General features: G+C 43.3%; 1 protein-coding gene and 1 non-coding gene across 2 annotated transcripts in view; both read right to left on the bottom strand.

Annotated features, from left to right (window-relative positions):
• Positions 1-3,433, bottom strand: part of HSD17B4 (hydroxysteroid 17-beta dehydrogenase 4) — a 98,829-nt gene extending 95,396 nt beyond the window's left edge. Inside the window, exon 1 of the mRNA XM_036280921.1 lies at positions 3,277-3,433. Coding sequence (XP_036136814.1) covers positions 3,277-3,334 — 58 coding nt within the window. The 5' untranslated portion in view covers positions 3,335-3,433. The remainder of the gene's footprint in view (positions 1-3,276) is intronic.
• Positions 3,434-21,029: 17,596 nt separating this feature from the next.
• Positions 21,030-21,190, bottom strand: LOC118643052. Its single transcript, XR_004961938.1, has one exon. It is a non-coding gene; the product is annotated as a U1 spliceosomal RNA (small nuclear RNA).
• Positions 21,191-21,460: the final 270 nt, after the last annotated feature.

Here is a 21,460-nt window from a genome sequence, read left to right as displayed (position 1 = left end):
TGTCATTATTTTTTCAAATAAGTTTTCAATTTCTTGCTCTCTCCTCCCTCTGGCACCCCCATGATGCAAATGTTGGCACACTTGAAGTTGTCCCAAAGGCTCCTTAAACTATCCTCATTGTTTTGGATTCTTTTTTTCTTTGTGCAGTGTTTTTTGCTTCCTTATATTCCAAATCGGTGGTTTGCTTCTCAGCTTTTCTTACTCTACCATTGATTCTCAGTAAATTATTCTTTATTTCAGTTAGTGTATCCTTCATCTCTGACTGGCCTTTTTTATGTTGTTAATGTTCTCACTAAGTTCCTTGGTGTTCTCTTTAAGTTCCCTGAAGTTCTAAGTTCCTTGAGCATCCTTATAACCAGTGTTTTGAACTCTGCATCTCATTGATCGCTTATCTCCATTTTTTTAGTTCTTTGCCTGGAGTTTGTTCTTTTCTTTCATTTGGGACATGTTTGTCTCCTCATCTGGCTGCTTCCCTGTTTGTTTCTAGGTATTAGGTAGTGTTTCTATGTCTCCTAGACTTTATTATAGAGGATGGCCTATTATTGTAGGTGTCCTGTAGGATCCAGTGGTACAGCCTCCCTGATCACCCCAGCTGGACCCTCGAGGTACACCCCTAGTGTGGACTGTATACCCTTCTGCTATAATTGAGTCTTGATTGCTGTTGGCACATCAATGGGAGAGATTTACTCAGGCTGATCAGCTGCAAGGACTGGCTGTTGCAATGACCACTGGCCTCTGGCTCCCTTGGAGGATCAGCTGTCTATTGGCCTACCACACAGAGCCAGACTTACTTCAGCAGGGTTCTGGCACCCGCTGAGTCCACTCATTGAGTGTGTTACTTGTGAAGGTGGTTGGGTGGTGGTGCTTCCATGTGGTCTGAAGCTGTCCACTGGGTGTGCTGGATCTGGGGGGCAAGGTCGGCCTCTGCCTGTGTTTTATCCGGGGCCACCCAGCATAAACTACAAAGTGATCTGCAGACGGCTGCATCTTGTGCTAGGCTTGGAGGTGCCCAGGCAAAGCCACGTTTTGAACCAAGGCTGGCTGCTTCTAGTGCTAGGCCTAGGGCCACTTAACAAGAGGTATGGAGCTGGCTGAGACCAGATACTGCTTGTTTGAGAGATTTTAGGAAAATGTGAAGCAGGAGCTAAGACAGGCCACTCCTATGGTAAAGTCACTGGAAACAGCTTGGGTGGTCCAGAAAGTTGGGTGGGGTAGGGCCTCAAGGAATCACCAGGGTGGGGCAAACAGCGTAAGCCAGGTTGCTGGAGTCCCAGATATGGCTGCTGTCTTCCCTACCCTCTCCCCAAGAAGGCCTCTCCAAAGGAACAAAGGCCTCCACACCTCCTACTAATTTCAATGTGGCTACTTCTTTAATTTTGTAGCTGTAGGACTTCCATTCAGCTCGATTTCAGGTGGTTCTGAATGATGGTTGGTCTGCAGTTTAGTTGTAATTTTGATGTGGTTGTGGGAGGAGGTGAGTACTGAATTTACTTATGCCACTATATTGACTGGAAGTCTATTTAATTCTTAATTAAGGAGCAATTAAATATTTAATTCCAACTCAATGTACACATCGAAAAATGAACAGATATCTATATAAGTCTTACAAGCATAGAATATCTCAGGAAAAATATATGAGGCTGGCAATTAGTGTGTACCTCTGGGGACCGAACTGTGTGACTAGCAACCAAGGGTGGAAGGCTTAGTTTTATACTGTTAAAATTGTTTTAACATGTACATATTTTAAAATGTAAATAGTTGATAAATTTAATTGGTAGTTTATATTGAAATTGTTAAATAAGCATACAAATAACAAATTGAGATGGCTCAAGTAGCAGGCTCTTCTAAAAAGAACCCAAAATATAAACTAAAGATATCACCAAATAATTTATTTTAAAATTTAATCCACTCTGCATAAGAGAGAACTTAGTCAATATAACTCAAGCCTTTTTATCAGATCAAGGCTAAAACGCATGTTCTAAACATGGGGTTTTTAGAAAAACCAAATATTCATGACCAGAATGCAAAAAATTATGGTAACACAGTAGAAAATCATTCGATGAGCCCTGGCCGATTTGACTCAGCAGTTAGAGCGTTGGCTGGTGGAACAAAGAGTTGCCAGTGAGATTTCTGTCAAGAGCATGTACTTTGGTTGTGGTTCAACCCTGCCCTGGTAGGGGTCTGTGGGAAGCAACCAGTCTATGTGTCCCTCTCACCATCGATGTTTTGCTCTCTCCCCCTCTTTCTTCCTCCCTCCCACTTTCTCTCAAGATAAACAGAAAAATATCCTAGGGTGAGAATTAAAAAAAGAAAGAAAGAAAAACATTAGATGAAAGGGATAGGTCTCTAAAAGAGAATGTCCTAAGTTAAACAGAGAATTGTCTCAACTTAAAACCAAGCTATACAATTCTCTCAAAAAAATGTGTCAGTGATCTACCTTTACCATTAAAGCACCTACACTGTACAAAGGGATGATTCACACCCAGAACTGAACACACTGAGACCACTCAAGATTTCATCAAGCTACGCAGAACAGTGCGCAATTTAAAACTTACGAATTGTTTATTCCTGGAATTTTTCCATGTAACATTTTTGGGGCCAAAGGTAACTGCAGTAAACAAGTGACATTTTGGGGGCCAAGGATAACTGCAGAAACAGGTAACATTTGGGGGGCAAAGGGAAACTGCAGTCATGGGTCAAGTAGGGACGAGTGTGGAGTACTTGGCTTGATAAGCACACAAACTCAACCAGGACTCTTAGGTGCCCTCCTCAAAGAAGGCCTCTCGAGAACTAAAAGCACCCGGCAGAGGAAAAGAAATACTAAGTGATTGACTTTTCAAAGGCAAGGAACTGATAGCTCTACTCCTCTGGGGGTGATTGCACCCCCAGTCGCTTTTTCACAACCTTTAAAAGACTTGAGAGAGGCCGAAGAGAGCCTCCGGGCAGGCGAGTCGCAGCTAGTGCGCAGAGCCGGGCGCCTACCAGGACCTTTACCTTGCTCTGCAACCCGCAGCGCAGCGCAGCCTCTCTCCCCGCGCTACACGGGCCGAGGGAGGCTCCCACAACTCCAGGTTGGCCGGAGTCGGGGCCCCGACAACAGCTGCTCCACGTCCTCCCACCCTGCCCCACAGGGTCCTGTCCCTGGCTCCCCAAGCCGCTTCTTCCCCCCACCCGTCACCGATGGCCGCAGCACCCGACGCTGGGACCGAGGCTGCGGCTGCGCGCGAATCCCAGGCCCGGAAAGAGGGGATCGCCCTTCAGCCTTCGCTTGCTCACCTCCCCCTGCGCCGGTGACCAATACCACCCGCCCGTCGAATCTCAGTGGAGAGGCCATGAGTCCAGCCTGCAACGAAGCACACACACAAACAGAACCTCAGGAGCTCAGACTGCTGCGGGACAGGAGAAGACAGGCAGCGGCAGAGGCGGGGTGGGAGTGACCTGCCAGTTTCTGGGAAGGAGACGGACACCGTAGTTTTCCTAGTGCGCCTGCGCGGAGATCCCTGGCCCTCTGGGAAATGTAGTCCAGCGTGCCTCCAGCCGCGGAGAGAGCCTGCCTGAGAGGCTTGGCTCGAAAGGCTAGTTCTGTTGCACCAAGTAGTGATAGGGGCTGCTGGGACCTGTGTGGTGAAATGGCCGAGTTGGCACCTTGTTTATTCATTCACCTGTTGTTTTGTCATTCACTCAACAAGCTCTCCTAGATTTAGAAGCTAGCCTAGAGAAATATCCTTAGGTAGCCTTCAAAACAGCCTCTGAGAAGAAATGCCATCCTTACCAAAGGGTAAAGATTTCTCAGGATGTAATCCCTGGACTTCCTGCATGAAAATCATCCGGAAAGTGTCAAAAATGCATAGTCGCAGACCCCAATGCTGACCTCCCAAAATAGAATCTCGGGACAAAAAAATGTTAAGTGCTTCTAAATGATTTTTGGTTTCGTATGTTGATAATAGTCCTATGCTGTAATTCATTCAACATGTATTAAGCGCAAGTTTACAGATGAACAGTTAAGTTCTCCAGAGTTATTCAAAGTCAAATGGTAAATCTTTATGTGTATGTGTGTGTGTGTGTGTGTGTGTGTGTGGCACGTGCCCCTAGTGGGAACCGAACCCAGGATGCTCTGGTCTGCAGGCCGATGCACAACCGCTGAGCCGAACTGGCCAGGGCAGTAAATCTTTAATAACAGTGCAGCATAAGACTTGTGACAAATGTGTACAAGTTAGTGAGTGGTGCCAAAATAAACCGGCCTTATCCCTGCTGGGGAAAGCTTTTCAAAGGGGATGGCTTCCAAAGTACTTGAAGAAGTGAACTCTGCAAATGGAGGACCTTACAGACAATGAAAATACTGACTAGGTTGCAGGGGAAGGGGAGAGGGTATGGCCACAGAAGTAAGCAGAGTCAGTCAGGCCGCGCTTTGATGTTTTAATTTAGTGCTGAGAATGATTTTAAGCAGGATTACTCCAGGGAACACATTTATATCATGGAAAGATCGCTTTGTGCTATTATTGAGGACTGATTGGAGGTGGACAAGGAAAACTGAGAGAAACCTACTTGGAAAAATTATGGGGGTCAGAAGTAAGTCAGAGGAAATGTGGAAGAGGAAAAATTTGAAGATATTTTTGGAAACGGAGTCAGGTCTTTGTGATTAATTGGATGTGGAAGTGAGAGAGGAGCAACTGAAATAACCCCTATATTTCCGGCTTGAGAGTCTAGGTTATGGTGGGACGTTCATCAGAAGAAGGAATAGTGGGAGAAGAGCAGCATTTAGAGCAAACACGACTGTGATTTGGGACAAACCGCGTTTGAGAAGCGAATGGAAGCTATGGCTGGAGCTCCCTGGCAGACAGCTGTGGTTCTTAGAGCTCTGAGAGTTTGATTTCAGTGTTCAGGCAGAGCAAGAGACATCTCTCTGTAACTTAAGACTAAATCTCCTTTGCCTGAAAGCTGGCCCCTACAGCAGCAACTTGCTCTCTTAGCCATTTGTGTACATCTGCCTTATGACTTTGACCCCTGAATTCCAGTGCCCACGGAAGCCCAGGAAGGCTAGCCCAGAGGGCACTGGACCCAAAGATAAGAAAGCCCTTGTGACATGAAAGAGGTCACTCCTAAAGCTTTGGGCCAGGACCTCACCGCGCCCCAGTGCCACCTCCAACCAACGGGGCCGGTTGCCTGGAGATGGGGCCCTCCTCTCAGTCCCATGCTGGCCCTGGCTCTGCCACCAGCGCACAGCTGCTCCCTGAAAAGGTGAGTCTACCCTTGCTTCAGATCAATGACCACCTTCTTTGCTTACTGGCCACAAGGAAGGCCCAGAGGCCTAGTCTGCAGGCATTTTAAATCCAGGCCTGAATCAAATGCAAAAGTGATCTTTGGGCACAGCCATGTGGGAATCCAAGGTTCAAGGGTAAGCCGGTGTAACAGCTCAGCAGACTTTGGTCTCCACGCCCCTGATTCCTGCAGAGAAAGCTGAAGTAGCTAGGCACTGCAGCAGAGCCAAATTTCCTCAAACTAGATCCCACCAGAAAGCTTAGTATACTGTGCACTGGCCCTTTTTCCAAGCTCTACCTGGCCCAGGTGCCCAGATATCCTTGTTAGGGTGTCTGTCTCGATCTTGTGTTTTAATGTTTCCTGTTTAACCCAATAACCCTGTTCTTATGTTTAAAATGTTTTTAATTAAAAAAAGAGAAAAAAGGCTATTTTTCCTATTTTTGACAGTGCAGAATCAACCCAGTTGTCACCTACAGTGAGGTGCGTTCAGCCACAGACCTACAACGGGAGCGAGAATTAAAGCTTTATCAGCTATTGCTGGGAGCCAATACTCCACTTACCAGACTCACAACTGGGTGCTGGCTAGTCCTAGACCAGAGCCAACAAGCATAGGTAAATGCAAGTGCCTAGCAGGTGTCCAAATATGTCTTGAGTATGAATGAGAGGCAATACAGATTTAGGAATTACAGTCATGGAAGTACAGTGAGGTGTGTAATTTAAAACACTACAAAAAGTGTTGCTGTACAGTAGAAATGTAGATTATTTTATCTAATGGTCTCATCTTTCTCTCAAGTCCTCGTTCTCATGGGAGGAGAGGCAGAAAAGGAAACTCAAACTTGCCAGTTAAAAATAACTGCATCTGTGCCCTGGCCGGTTTGGCTCAGCGGTTAGAGCGTCGGCCTGCGGTCCTGAGAGACCCGGGTTCGGTTCCCGCTAAGGGCACGTACCTCGGTTGCAGTTTGTCCCCGGCCCTGGTTGGTTGTGCGGGTGGCAGCCACTCGATGTGTCCCTTTCACATCGATGTTTCCCTCTCTCTCTCTCTCTCTCTTCCTCTCTCTCCCTCCCACTCTACCTGAACAAAAAATGGAAAAATGTCCTCGGGTGAGGATAAAATAAATAAATAAATAAAATAACTCCATCTGTTTGGGAGTGAATGCTGTCTTTCAGGATTTCTCCCTCCTGCCTCTCCTAGCCTGTATGTCACCTTAACATAGAAGAAATGTTTGGCAAGAGCAGGGGTGGTCCTTAAAGCCAAGCTGGCCTCTGCTTCTCCCCTCACCTACTGATAAAGTCTGTGGCAAATAAAACTCGTGGTTTATTTTCTCAGCATAATTGAGGGGTCTCATTGGTCCTCAACCCACCTGTACTGAGCTTCAACTCAAATCTATGTAGCCTCTGAATCATATTTTCATCAATATGTGAGTTTACTCTGAGAATCTGCTATGAATTATGTCTTACCCTCTGAACAATTTTAGCAATTTCTATGTAAGTCTAAACATATTTTGAATTTTAAAATTATTCAAATAATAGTTCAAAAAATATATGCCAGCCAGGATCCAAAGGAGACAGGCATAAATAAAAACTTCAACTTGCTCATCATACAGATCAATAAAGCTATTGCCATTCTGTGGCAGTCACCTCATGAGGATTCAAAGTCACCTGCATGGCAGTGTCTTCTCAGGGTCAAAATCTATCTGGTGCTTCTGTCCTTTTTATTGGCTCATCTCTTCAGGCCCAGACCATGAAGGGGACAAGGGGTGTTGGGTTCTGAAGAACCCAGCCAATCATAGCCCTTATTATCCACCCTCCTAATCTTTTCCATTCCCTTCCCAGTAAGAATTCTATTTAATCTTTCCTGCTGGTCAGAACTCCTCCTAAGAGTGTCCTCTCTTTTCTAAGGAGTCACTCTTCTAAGGGAGACACTAAGCTTGATGGCTCAGCCCTGATGCTCAGAGAACATGAAGGGATATTACAGAGAAACAATATTCTTCTCTTATGTGCTTCTCAGTCTCTGAACCTGCTTTCAGTTGTTGGAGGAGACAGTACCTCCATCTATTTCCTACCTCAGAGACTGAAAATATCAGATACCTTTCTAGCCTCCCTTGTAGCTAGGCATAGCACATGACCTAAGTTCTACCAATCAGATGCTTCTCCCAAGGCACTGAATTGGGGTGGAATGACAAACTATACCAAACCGTTCTGGTGATAAATGACAGCAGCACTGACATCAGCTCTAGTGGGAGTGGGTGACATTCAGCGGCAGTAGTGTCAGTGGTGGGAGTCCAGCTGCAAGGACAATGGAATCTTCATCAGACCACCTGGGGCATGATTTGGGTGTGGCTCCTAACTGCAGAGGCTCTGAACCTCACTCCCTGCCCTTCCTGCAAATTCTGTCAGCTGTTGCTGAGCTGCAGCTGATTTGAGATTACAACTGCACAGTCTGGTTTAGCACTTGTAAACCACCATGGCCCAAGTTTAATGAAAAACAACAAATTCATCTGGGAATCAACGCAGGCTTTCTAGGACCTCATGCTAAGTCAGGATCAAGTCTTGGATAGAGACAGAAAATTTCTTTCCTGGGATCACCCACAACTCTCTAGGGAACCCTCTATTGCACTTGTAGTTCAGGCAGCTGAACTACATGGACTTCAGACCCATTGTTAGCACCTCTAGAATGAAGCACTTTAGACTTGTCTTTTTCTCGAGCTCAGTTTAAGAGATAGAGATCTAGTTAATTTTTTACGAAACTTTTCCTCCTTTATCTTGTTTCTAAGCCTTGGAAAGATGACCCAAGTTGGACCTTATGCAGAAAAAAAAAAAAAAAAAAACCGTGTGTGTGTGTGTGTGTGTGTGTGTGTGTGTGTACATCCTTTAGAGAAGGGAAGTCTCTGGCAGCACGCCCTCACTAGGCCTCTGAATCACGGCCTTCATGGTAACAGTAGCTGCAGCACTGCTGGAGAAAGCCTTGGGTTTCATCAAGATTCCTGGGAGCGCGTGAAAGCACAGCTAACCTCTTTACAAAAGATTTCCCCAGTTGAGGTTAGATTCACAGACCATGGCCAACTAGCACAGCATGACTGGTCGACAAGCTCAGACAAGAAGCCTTTCTCCATGCCTCAGATAACCCTAAACCAAGTGGCTGGCAGCTGCAGTATAGGTCTGGGTTGCACTGGAATTTGGGAATGTCATCTTGGCTTGTGACAACTGCTGCTAGTGCTTTTCTAAATGTCGTGAGATTGTGGCTGCTGCTACATGGACCTTATGCCTCCTGTTCTCTTTGGAAGAGTAATACACAAGAGAATTGCAGTTGGGATCCTACTTTGCAGGTATGAGATTTACAGCGGGTCCTTGAATAACATCGTTTCGTTCGACATTTTTTTTAAATTTTTTTCCTTTATTGATTTGAGAGAGAGAAGAAGTGAGAGGGAGACAGAGAGAGAGAGAAACATCGATGAGAGAGAACATCAATAGGCCGCCTCCTGCATGCTCCCCACTGGGGATCGGGCCCACAACCCGGGCATGTGTCCTGACTGGGAATCGAACCAGCGACCTCGTGCTGCATGGGTCAATGCTCAACCACTGAGCCACACCGGCCGAATTCGTTCAACATTTTATTATAACATTGAGATGTCACAGGAACTTAGCTTGTTTACATCAATGAGCCTGCGGTAAAACTGGTTTCACTGTATGTCATTTCACTTACAGTTGAAGAACCTATCCTTAAGTGAGGACGTTCTAGTGTAACAGCACAAGATATGTGAGAACACCTAGTAGTGGCCAGTGTATAAAAGTATAAGCGTTTTTATAACTTATCTCATGGGCACACAGACCCCTAAGCGAGGGAGTAAGATATAAGGATTCATAGATCCAACCTTTATTTATTACAGACACTAAGAGTCAGGCACTGTGCTGAGAACAGAACAGACAAGGGCCTGCACACAGACATCTCACATTCCAGAGAAGCAAGATGATAAACATACAAATAAATAAAGTATTCCATATCATTGCAAGGGCTCTGGGTTTTACACATATTAACTCATATGACTTAAAGGAATCTATAAAGTAGATGCCGTAATTATTCTCATTTTTCAGAGGAGAGACCTGAAATTCAGAAAGGCTAAGAAATTAGCTAGCATGTGGTGAAGTAAGGATTCAAACCCCAGTAGTGTGGCTCTTTTGCCTGAAACAAAGTGATGGGATTCAAAAGAGACCGGAAGTGGAGACAGGAGAGGGAGGTACTTATTGAGAGAGGGCAACTAGGAAAGGCTTATAAGGAGGTGAATTTGAGCTGAGACCTGAATGTTGAGAAGAATCAGTGAAGCAAGGACTGGGACAGTGCTTTATAAGCAGAATAAACAACATGTACAAAGGCTCTGTGGGAAGAACGCCTAGACACCTCCTGGCATGAGAGGAGGTCAAAGAGGTAGGCAAGGACCAGATTGTATAGAGTTTTAGGCCACAGTTGGAAGTATGGATTTTATTCTCTACTTTTAAATTGGAAGCCCTTGAATGGCAGGGAAGTAAAGTGATCTGATATGCAAAACTACATATTCCCCTCTGTGTATGGTACTTATAAGAAAGTAAATGCATAGAGAAAAGCCCAGGAGAACACATCACCCCAAAACTGGTTAGTTCTGGACATGAGTTGGGGACCATGGCAATGATCAAGGAGATGCTCGTTTTATATTTTTTACATGAAAATGTACTTGTGTAATTAGATAAGTGAATAACTATCTAAAACAATTCAAGCTCCACAAAACCTCATATATTGTGCAGCTTAAAACCAACTCAATTGCCCTGGCCAGTTTGGCTCAGCGGTTAGAGCGTCGGCCTGCGGTCCAGAGAGACCCGGGTTCGGTTCCCGCTAAGGGCACGTACTTCGGTTGCAGTTTGTCCCCGGCCCTGGTTGGTCGTGCGGGTGGCAGCCACTCGATGTGTCCCTTCATGTCGATGTTTCTCTCTCTCTCTCTCTTCCTCTCTCTCCCTCCCACTCTATCTGTACAAAAAATGGAAAAATGTCCTCGGGTGAGGATAAAAAAAAAAAAAACCAACTCAATTATAAGCAGATGCACTGTGCTAAAGAAAACACAGTGTTTGTGCAGCTTCTGAAGCCTGCTTTAGACACAAACCTGAGTTACTGGGTGTGTTTCTCTGTTAGAGAAACCACAAGCAGTCGTGCGTATTGAAAAAATTATCTTAGAGAAAGTTGAGAATACCAAGAAGAAGCGTGCTAAGTAAAACTGCACCGTGAGGCTGAGAAAACCCAAATAAGGAGTAGGAACTTGACTGGTTTCTCCCAGTGGGAAGAAACCAATATTTGTATAAACAATAAAAACCATTTTCAGTACCTAATGAGCAACTGCCATTTTTTTGTTTTTGTTTATAAAAGTACCCAATGAAATATGCTTTAGGAGTAACCCTGACTTACCTGGTACACCTGCTGCTTTGATACTGCTAACCTGGAGCCACTTGGGACTGACCACCCACTGTTTACCTCATTTGCTTTCAATCGTCCAGCTTCCTTTTCACAACCCCTTCTTCATCATGTAGTTTACTTCCTACCGCGTTACTCCTCACCTCAAATCCTTTTATTCTGCTGGGAGACTTCAGAATCCATGTGCATGATCCACTCAACACCCTGCCTCCTAGGTACTTAGTGCTCTCACTTCCAGTGACTTTTTTAAAAATCCAGTAAAAAAAAAAAATTGCCATTTTGTTCCACGGTCACACCATCCACATGGTCATTACCAAAATGCTTACCACTCCTGAAATCTCTTATGCAAATATTTGACCTTTCCAGATCAAATACTCTCATTGCAGAATTCTTCCCTGTGGCCATGACCTTCAATGACTCCCATGGCCGTCTCAACACCCACAGGCTCTTTCTGTCTTCCTTTCTGACTTGCTTAGACTCCACGACTCATCATGACAGCCCACAGCCCTGCTTCTCTTTTCTTCCTGTCATACACTCCTAGAAAACGCCGAGGTTTTCCTGTTTAAAATGTTTTTCCGATTTCTATTATCCTTTTCTTTCTTGGTATGGGAGTTATTTGCAGGTATAGTTCTCAATACCAAACATAAGGAGATTTCATAATAATCTATTTATTGTTGATTTTGAGCTTAATGTTGTTATTATCAGAGACCATATGTAGATTTCAGTTCTTTTCAATATATTGAGATTGGCTTCATGGACCATATGGTCAGTTTTAGTAAAGATTCCAGATGTACTTAAAAATAATATGCATTTTAGGGCTCAGGGTTTTACATATGGCCTTACGTTAAATTTTTAGATCATATTATTCAAGTCTTTTATATCCTTACTGATATTTTGCCTGCTTGTTCTATCAACTGCTGAGATAAATATGTATCAATATCCCACTCTGACTGGGGTTTGCAGGGGATAGGCCTAACTAGTCAACATGGATTAGTGGAGATATAGAATCAGAAAATGTCAGGAAAAGTTCTGGAAAGTAATACAAGTTGTTTTTTTTTCTTTCTTCTTTTTTTGTTGTTAATCCTCATCTGAAGATATTTTTTCCATTAATTTTTAGATAGAGTGGAAGAAAAAAAGGGAGAGAGAGAAACATCGATGTGAGAAAGACACATCGATTGGTTGCCTCCCATACAACCCCGACTGGGGCTGGGGAATTGAACCTACAACCCAGGTATGTGCCCTTGATCAGAACTCGAACCTAAGACCCTTTGGTTCATGCACCAGTGCTCCAACCACTGAGCCAAACTGGCCAGGGCCAAGTTACTTTTTCTTGAAAGTGGCACCTTGGTTTCGATCTCATCTCATTCCCTTTCTACCTATGTCGACTTGCATGAATTACTTACCTACTCTGATCTCCCCTAAATGATGTCATGCTAAGTGCCTAGTAAACAGTAGGTGTTCAGTAAGTTAATTGTCTTCACTTTAGGAGGAGGCATTGCCAGTTTACTCTAGAACAACACAGTGATCATCAACTTTATACTCATAGATGATTGGATATATTTAAGCTTAATTGTTCATTGAATTCCTAGTATGGTCTATGGACTTAAGCGCTTATCATCTAATTCTCACTATTAAAGAATCTCTTTTAAATGTGTATGTAAGAGGTCGCTTAACAGGTATCTTCATATCTGTTGTTACATAACAAATGACTACAAAACCTAGCCAGTTTAAAATCACAAACATTCATCTATTACCTCAGTGCCTGTGGGTTGGAAATCTGGGCATGATTTAGCTGGGTTCCTAAGCTCAGAGTCTCTCAGAATGTACCTTATGAGGCTGGAATCAGGTGTGCATGCGGCTGCAGTCACCTCAAGGTTCATTGGGGGGTATCCTGCGGCCATTGGCAGGCCTCCCGTCTCAGCCGGCTGTTGCCTGGAGACATCAGTTTCTTGCCACAATGGCCTCTCCACAAAGCTACTCACAACATGGCAAATGAGAGAGCAGAAAAAAGCACCCAAGATGGAAACCATTATAATTGTGTGTGTACATATGTACATATATATTTAAGAGCAGTTTTTGCTTTACAACAAAATTAAGCAGAAAATAGAGTTCTCATATACACCTTGCCCCACACATGAACAACCTCCCACACCATTGACATTCCCCACCCCAAGTGGTACATTTATTATAATTCATGAACCTACATGGACATATCACCCAAAGTACATTTATTATAATTCATGAACCTACATTGACATGTCATATCACCCAAAGTCCATAATTTATATTAGGATTCACTCTTGGTATTGTACATTTTATGGGTTTAGACCACTGTATAATGACATCTATCCACTATTGAAGTATCATACAGAGCAGTTTCACAGCCTTCAAAATACCCTGTGGTCCGTGTAGTTCATCCCTCCCTCCTGCTAAGCCCTAGCAACCATTGATCTTTTTACTGGCTCCATAGTTTTGTCTTTTCCAGCTTGTCATGTAGTAGGAGTCATCCAGTTTGTAACCTTTCGCAATTTGGCTTCTTTTACTTAATAATACGCATTTAAGTTCCCTCCATATCTTTTCATGGCTTGATAGCTCACTTCTTTTTAGCACTAAATAATATTCCATTGTCTGGATGTACCAGAGTTTATTTACCCATTTACTTCCTGAAGGACATTTTGGTTGCTTCCCAGTTTGGGCAAAGCCAGCCTTTTTGTAACCTAACCTTGGAAGTAACATCCCATCACTTCTGCGGCATTCAATTCATTGGAAGCAGGTCAAAAATTCTACCTCACACTCAAAGGGGAGAGATGACATACTACTCCCTTGGTATTCCCTTGGAATACCCTCACAGAAGGCCATCTTAGAAGCTGTCTACCACACCAGGGGAAGCGAATCTTTACAGTTACTTTGACCATGCCCAAGCAGCCAGGCTAGTTAAAGAACGACCTTCACAGAGTCTGCCTGAAAAGAATCCTTTCCTGTTTTGATGCAGTATAATTACAAAGTTCTAGAAATGACTGAGCAGCACAATGGGTGCACTTGACCCTAATGAGTACAATACTACATCAATGCACAGCACTTTAAAATTTGGTGCCAACTCCTTTTTCCTAGAAAAACAGAATATATTTCTAGTATGTTTTCTTGGACAGCTGCCCATCCCATTCAGGTTTTTATAAAAGGGGCCTCCCAGTTAAACCATGTAATTTGTTCCACTCCTCTCTGTGCTGCAGAGTGGAATATATAATAGAGAATAAAATACCCAATAAATAAAGTAATTTCAGTCATATATATATATATATATCATGTCATATATAATAAAATATAGTATTCAGATCCTACCTTTTTTATTTATTTATTTATTTTTTGTAGAAAAATGTATATTATTTCCTCTCAGCTGTAACGGAAGGGTGAAAAGTCCAGGGACTTCTTTCCTCCTCAGATCATAAAATCCCCTTACTAGCCCAAGATTCGGTGGGAAAAGTGTTTGTAGGAATAGTGGATCTATATGCTTATTTACAACAGTTCACAAGTGAATTCATTGATTCTCTGAAAAATATGTCCAAAGGCTGCATGTCTTTGTCTTCTTGGATTGTTACATTCAATCTAAATACATTCTCATATTAAACAACTTGGTGATTTCTGCCTCAGGCAGAAACTTGAAGTTGTACACTAGTTAGAAAACAATGACCCCACTAGTTAGAAAACAATGACCCCACTTCACCACAAGAGGGAGTAGAGAGCCACAGAAGTGCCTCATTTAATGTATGTATGTATGTATGCATGTATTTATTTATTTATTTATTTATTTATTTATTTATTTATTTATTTATTTTTAATCCTCACCCGAGGACATTTTTCCATTTTTTGCACAGATAGAGTGGAGGGAGAGAGAGGAAGAGAGAGAGAGAGGGAAACATCGATGTGAAAGGGACACATCGAGTGGCTGCCACCCGCATGACCAACCAGGGCTGGGGACAAACTGCAACCGAGGTACATGCCCTTAGCGGGAACCGAACCCGCCGCAGGCAGATGCTCTAACCGCTGAGCCAAACCGGCCAGGGCTCATTTAACGTTTTTAAAGCTAGGCTCTACTATTCTGGAAAAAAATTGCTGTTTCTACCTTCTCTACCCCCTTTCCCCTTTGAACAATCCATAGACTTTCTTCTAGCCAAAGGCAGGTCCAATATCTGCAGATCTCTATAACGATGAGGAAAATATATCTAGGAGCGGATTATTTCTCCTGTTGTTTTCCCAGGCTGACTTCTCCACGCGATACACCCCAATACTGATCCACACAGAGGTAGATTCCTGTCTCATTGCTGAAGGCACCCTCCAGTGCCTGTCTCTGGTTTCTGATTTGCCACCACAGCCCAAATATAGCTGACCGTTGAGCAATTAAGATTTGAACTGTGGGTGTCCACTTATATGTAGTTTTCCAATAAATACTATAAATGTATTTTCTCTTCCTTATGATTGTTCTTAATAAACCTATTGCTCCACTTGTTTTATATGCATTCATTGGTTCATTTCTGTCTATACCCTCAACAGGGAATTGAACCTGCCCTCTCAACCTTGGCATATTGGAAGGACACTCTAACCAACTGAGCTGCCCAGCCAGGACTGCTTTTCTTAGCATTTTCTTTTCTCTAACTTACTTTAATTTAAGAATACAGGATATAACACATATAATATACAAAATATGTGTTAATAAGCAGTTTATGTTATCAGTGAGGCTTCCAGTCAATAATAGGCTATTTAGCAGTTAAGTTTGGGAGGGGTCAAAAGCTAGCCACAAATTTTCGGCTGTGCAGGGGTTGGCACTGCTAACATCCAAGTTGTTCAAGTGTCAACTGTGTATCGTGTATGAGAATACTTCCTGTGTTCAGCAATTCAAAGACTTTTTTGTTGTTGTTAATCCTCACCAGAGGATATTTTTCCATTGATTTTTAGAAAGAGTAGAAAGAAAGGAGGGAAAGAGAGAAACATCAAAAGACACATTGATTGGTTGCCTCCCACACAACCCCAACCAGGGCCAGGGATCAAACCTGCAAACTAGGTATGTGCCCCTGACCTGGAATCAAACCTGCAACCCTTTGTCCACAGGCTGACACTCTTAACTGCTGAGCCAAATGGGCTGGGGCTCAGGTACTTCTTGAATTTATTTATGATGGCACTGGAGCACCTAGGTAATACAAAAGCCAATGTGTGACTTTCAGAGGCTGAGAGTAAATGCTCAGTAAGCAGGGAAAGGTCAGAGTTAGAGCCTGGAAAACGTACCTTTCTTCAATGGCATAAATAGAAACTCCCAGTTATAACCCATAATCATTCCTGAGTCCTTTGCACCTGGAGAAGATCTAAAATGCTAAGCCCCATCAGTGACTGCACCTGATCCCTAATTACCGTACAGGGTGTTTTCAGATTTTCCCCCTTGTTGGCACAGTCTGGATAAAAGAGAATGGTGAATAGAGCTGAGCAAGGCAGTTTGCCTCAGCAGAGTGTGTCAGATGCTGCAGGCAGCATGTCAGGCAAAAAATAGGGGACAGAGTCAACACAATGGAAGATAACTTATGATGGTGACGACAGAAATGGGATTGAGTCCTGGCTGATGCTTAGTAATACAGATGGATTCAACAGAGCAAGTTTCATAACTAGGATAGGAAAAAAATGTGGTCATAAATTACCAAATGTCTGACAAAAGAGCTTATTCTTTTAATAGATTTCTAGAACTCTTCTCCAAAGAGTTCCAAGTATTGTACTAAATGGAATGTAAACATCTTTTAAATGCTGTCAGAAGCAAAGCCTAGTCTAGCCATGGTGGTGGGAGAAAAGATGGGAGATGATACAAACAATAACCAAGAAGCCTCAGAGACTGGAGATGACGTCAGAGGACTGGGGAAAGAGCAATGGCTCCACCTTTGGGAGTGAAAACTTTCAGCTGGCTAAAGGAATGAGCATACAAATAAAGTCCTGTACTACAGCGATCTTGAAAGCTTGGGGAAGCTCATTGCAACTTGGGAGACACATCATGTCTTGAATCTTGGAATCCTCCAGCAGGTTTAGAGCCAGAGCATCTCATGATACAATTCCCCAGACTCCTCTCCCTAATGCCCTCCTGCTGTTAGCAATAGCCCCTGTTATACAATGCTCATTTATTGTGGACAAATACATGCCTCCAGTACATCACAAACTTGTATTGCTGCCATTGTATCAGTGTTCCTTCCAGGCTGTATGTCTGCTCGAGTCAATATGATTTTACAGTCAAACCCCCAAAATCTCAGGAACTTCTCAGAAGCAGGCCAGCCTTCTGCTCAGGCTGAGAAGTCACTACATCAAGGTCTACCTCAGAAGTCCCCTGCAGTCGGGGGAACACGAAGCTTTGATTGTGCCGACCTGAATCACATGCCACCTTTAGAGCTGGGGTGAAATTAGTTCCACCTGCATTGGGGGTGTTAGCATGGATTCTCAGTGAATGCTGGAAGCTATCAGAAATAGAATTAAGTGAATTCTGGGCAGCCAAGAAGCAACACATGTCTACCTCTCCATTGTCTCCTAACACAACCTCTTTTGACTTTCACTTGGATGCTGAATATAGTGCAGATAAAGCCCTTGGTGTCATACAGTGTGCTGGCTCTGACTATCAGCAACCACACCCTGGTCATTGCTGTATAATGAGGATCATTAATGTTCGTCTGCTTAATATAGGCATGTGTCTCTTAATGACAGGAATATGATCTGGGAAATGCATCATTAAGTGATGTTGTCACTGGGCTGACACCACAGAGTGCACTTACACAAACCTACTTCACACCCCGTCCATATGGCAGAGCTTATTGCTCCTAGAATACAAGCCTGCACAGCACGCTGCTGCACTGAACACTGTAGGCAATTGTAACACAATGGTAAGTATTTGTGTATCTAAACATATCTCCACATAGAAAAGGCACAGTAGAATCTGGCATAAGGGATAAAAAATGGTATGCTAGTATAGGGCACTTCCCATGAGCGGAGCGTGCGCACTGGAGTGGCTGTGGGGAGTCACGAGTGAGTGGTGAGTGACGGAAGCCCCAGGACTTTCCTGTATGACACTGAAGACTTTATGAGCACTGTACCCTTGGACTACACTGGATTAACTTTCTTTTCTTTTCTTTTCTTTTCTTTTCTTTTCTTTTCTTTTCTTTTCTTTTCTTTTCTTTTCTTTTCTTCAATAATAAACTAAGCTTAGCTTACTGCAACATTTTTACTTCATAAAATTTTTAGTTTTTAAAAATAACTTAGATTTAAAGATAACTTAGATTAAAACACAAACACATTGTAGAGTTACACAAACTATTTTCTTTCTTTATATACTTCTGCGATAAGTTGTTTACTATTAAAATTTTTCTTTTTACTTTTTAAAGTTTTTTGTTAAAAACAAAGACATAAGTGCCCCCATTAGCCTAGGTCTTCCCAGGGTCAGGACCGTCAGTAACACCATCGTCCCCCCCATGCCTTGTCCCAGGGCAGGTCTCCAGAGGCGACCACACGCATGGAGCTATCTTCTGTGATAACACAGCACTGAGCGCAGAACTCCCCACAAGTATTCCTCTCTGCGACATTACGACAGCTACCATGTCACTGGGCGATAGCAGTTTTTCAGCTCCATAATAATCTTATGAGACCATCATCATATATGTGGTCCATTTCTTTTTTTTTGAGAGAGAGAGAGAGAGAGATAGAAACATCAGTGAGAGAGAACATCAATTGGCCGCCTCCTGCATGCCCCCCACTGGGGATCGGGCCTACCACCTGGGCATGTGCCCTGACTGGGAATCGAATCGGTGACCTCTTGGTGCATGGGTCAACGCTCAAACACTGAGCCACACCAACTGGGCATATGTGGTCCATTCTTTACTGAAACATTATTATGTGGTATTTGACCATAATACTTCAGTCTCTGCTCATATCTTTCATTAATTCCTATTGTCACCCAGTCACAGACATTACACATCCCAGAGGGAGACAAACCAAGCTAATGACAACATCTGATAGCAATAGCAAAGTCCTCAGATAATAACCATCATGGTGACAGGGAAAACTTTAAGGATGGTCAGGGCCGTAGAAGGTGCTCATTAGCACTTTCAAATTCATCTCAGAACATGGCATGCTATCCATACAAAATTTACATAAAATAAATCATTCTTTCAAGTAAACTTCTCAATTTCTCCCTTGGAGCATTGTACTTAAAAATAGATAAATAAGAGTAGATACTTTTACCCTCATCTGGTTCCCATGCTAATCACATGTAACCAAATAAATTATTGAGTGGTTCATTAGGAAGGAGTGATTATCCTTGCACAATGAGACATCTTATCCGAATTTTCAGAGCAAGAAGCATATATGATGAGAATAGAACAAGTTTTCCCAAGAGACATCCCTTTTCCTCAAAGTGATTCAGTTCTGCCGCTGGAAAATCCCACTACCAGCCTTTTGGGCGATGCTGGGGGTACTGCCTCGTGGGAACCAGGTCTCCTGATTCTCTCAGACCTACAGTAAACAGAAGTGGGCTCGAGAGCTAGAGGGTAAGGACTCCCACCTGGCTGGACTCGGGAGGACAAGGCAAAGGGGCAGTGTGTGGTGACTAACAGGGCAGGCTGTGGGGTCGGGCTGCCTGGCTGTCATCCCACCACTCAGCAGCTGTGGGTCCCTCCGCAGTCCTTCCTTTCTGAGCCCGAGTTTTCCTGTCTGTAAGTCGGTGATACGAGTCCCTACCTTCTGGAGTTGTGATAGACACAGGATGGCCCACGGAAAGTTTAGCATAGTGCCAGGCCCATAGTACTTCTAAACAACCATTAGTTTGAATTACGCTTTTGACATGTGTCATACTGTTTTTTATTATTTTGTTTTATTTTTAAGTAAAGTATTTTTAAGGTCAGGAAGTAAAGCTCGGTCTGAACTCTTACTTCCATCAGGAGAAGGACCGTCATTGACAACTTAAAATACCCTTAAACTGAGACAGGAAACAGCATTGCATAACCTGGTCCTTCACTAGAAATAGGACAATACCAGTGCTTAGATTTCTCTCTACCTACAACTTGGAAGAGTGAGCAAACTAATCTTAGGTAGCCTATGATATGTTTAATACACCTATTTTTTTTTTTTTTTTTTTTTTAGAGTTTGTGCTTCTCTTTTAAATTATTTTGACTCTTAATTCTGGCCCAGGGATATAATATGACCCATCACACTTTCCAAAAAGGAAAAATTCAGAGCATTACTAACAGTGATAGCTTCTATTTATTGAGGATATACTAGATATCTTATTCTGAGTGTTTGATGTGCCTTTAACGAGCATTTGAGATAGGCACTCTGAATATGCCCATTTTACAGATGAGGAAACTGAGGCTCAATAAAATAAAATCACTTTCCCAAGCTTTAACTACAAAGCTTGTTTTTTTTTAACCTGAAGACACTTTGCAGCCTTCCAAAATAGTTTAAATAAATGATCACAAATGCTTAAAAATAGTAAACTTTAATTTAAACCAATACATCCTCAGGACAGACTTTAATTCTGAGTTCTAGCTGGTTTGTCTCCACTGACCAGGCCAAGTACCCACTACTCCGTAGTTTCCTAGAACTAGAGTTTCCTTGAGTTCCCTCTTCCTTCTCTAAAAGAGCAAGAACTTTCTACAGGGAATGCAAAACCAACCTAGCAAACATCTTGTATCAATCAGAACTCTCTCCGTTATAAGAAAAGAAACTTGACTCACAATGGTTCGAGCAAAAACTCCAAATGTATTGGCTCTGGAAATGAAGCGGTCCAGGGGAAGGCTGACTGCAGATGTGGCTGAAGTACTGCCTCCTGTGATAGCTTCAGGACTCACTTTCTCCCCATCTTTGGACTCTGCTTTCCAAGTTTGTTTCTGTCTCAGGCCGGCTCTCTCCTCGTGGAAGCTTCCAGAAGCTCCAGGTTCACAGCCTCATAATTTCAAGTCCATTGAGAAGAGAGAATGGTTCTTTGCCTGTGTCTCAAGCAAAAGTCACAGGATCATCTATAGTTGAACCTGATTACATGGCTGCTTTTCGTATTCATCCCTGAATTAATCACTGACTCAAAGAGGATGAAATGCTCTCATTGGCCAGACCCAGGTCATGTGCCCAACTGTCATCATTGGTGACGTCAGCACCTGGATAGATAATTGGGAACAGGTGCTACTCCTAAGGAACGACTAGAATGTCGTTAACAATAGAAAGAGAACGGATGTCTAGCTGCAAATGTAAATGACCAAAACATAAACAATTCTATGTCCTAATTCCCTATGAGCTTAGGTACTGGATGATGCATATCTTTTTTTTAAAACCAGGAGAGAGTGCAAATGCAGTCCTCCACTACTACAAATTATGCAGCTGAGTTTCCCGAACTTGGGGAAACTGCAGGGGTCAGCACACCCGGAGTGCGATGGGTGCACCTCACCCTGGGAAAACCACCTTCGTGAGCATATATCTTCCCTGCCAGGTAAGTATCGATATTCTTTTTGTTTGCTTGTTTTCAAACTATGAGAAAGCTTATTTAGAAAGTCACAGAGGTAGTGGAAGTGAGCCAGCTGGGCTGCGTCGGCTCAGGAACCCAGTTAGAGAAGCAGAAGGGCCTTGGAGCTTAGGCGAGGGAAAGGCAGAGGCAACACGCGGGGGGGGGCAGTGGATGTGCTCCCAAGAGGGAGAACTCGCCTCCACTACCACACATGTGCTTAACTAAACTTCAGGCACGTGTAATGACAACAAGACCTAAGATTA

This window comes from Molossus molossus, unplaced genomic scaffold (assembly GCF_014108415.1).
Source record: "Molossus molossus isolate mMolMol1 unplaced genomic scaffold, mMolMol1.p scaffold_m16_p_3, whole genome shotgun sequence".
Lineage (NCBI taxonomy): Eukaryota > Metazoa > Chordata > Mammalia > Chiroptera > Molossidae > Molossus > Molossus molossus.
Note: the sequence above shows the minus strand (reverse complement) of the source record. Positions and strands in the feature narration are given on the sequence as shown.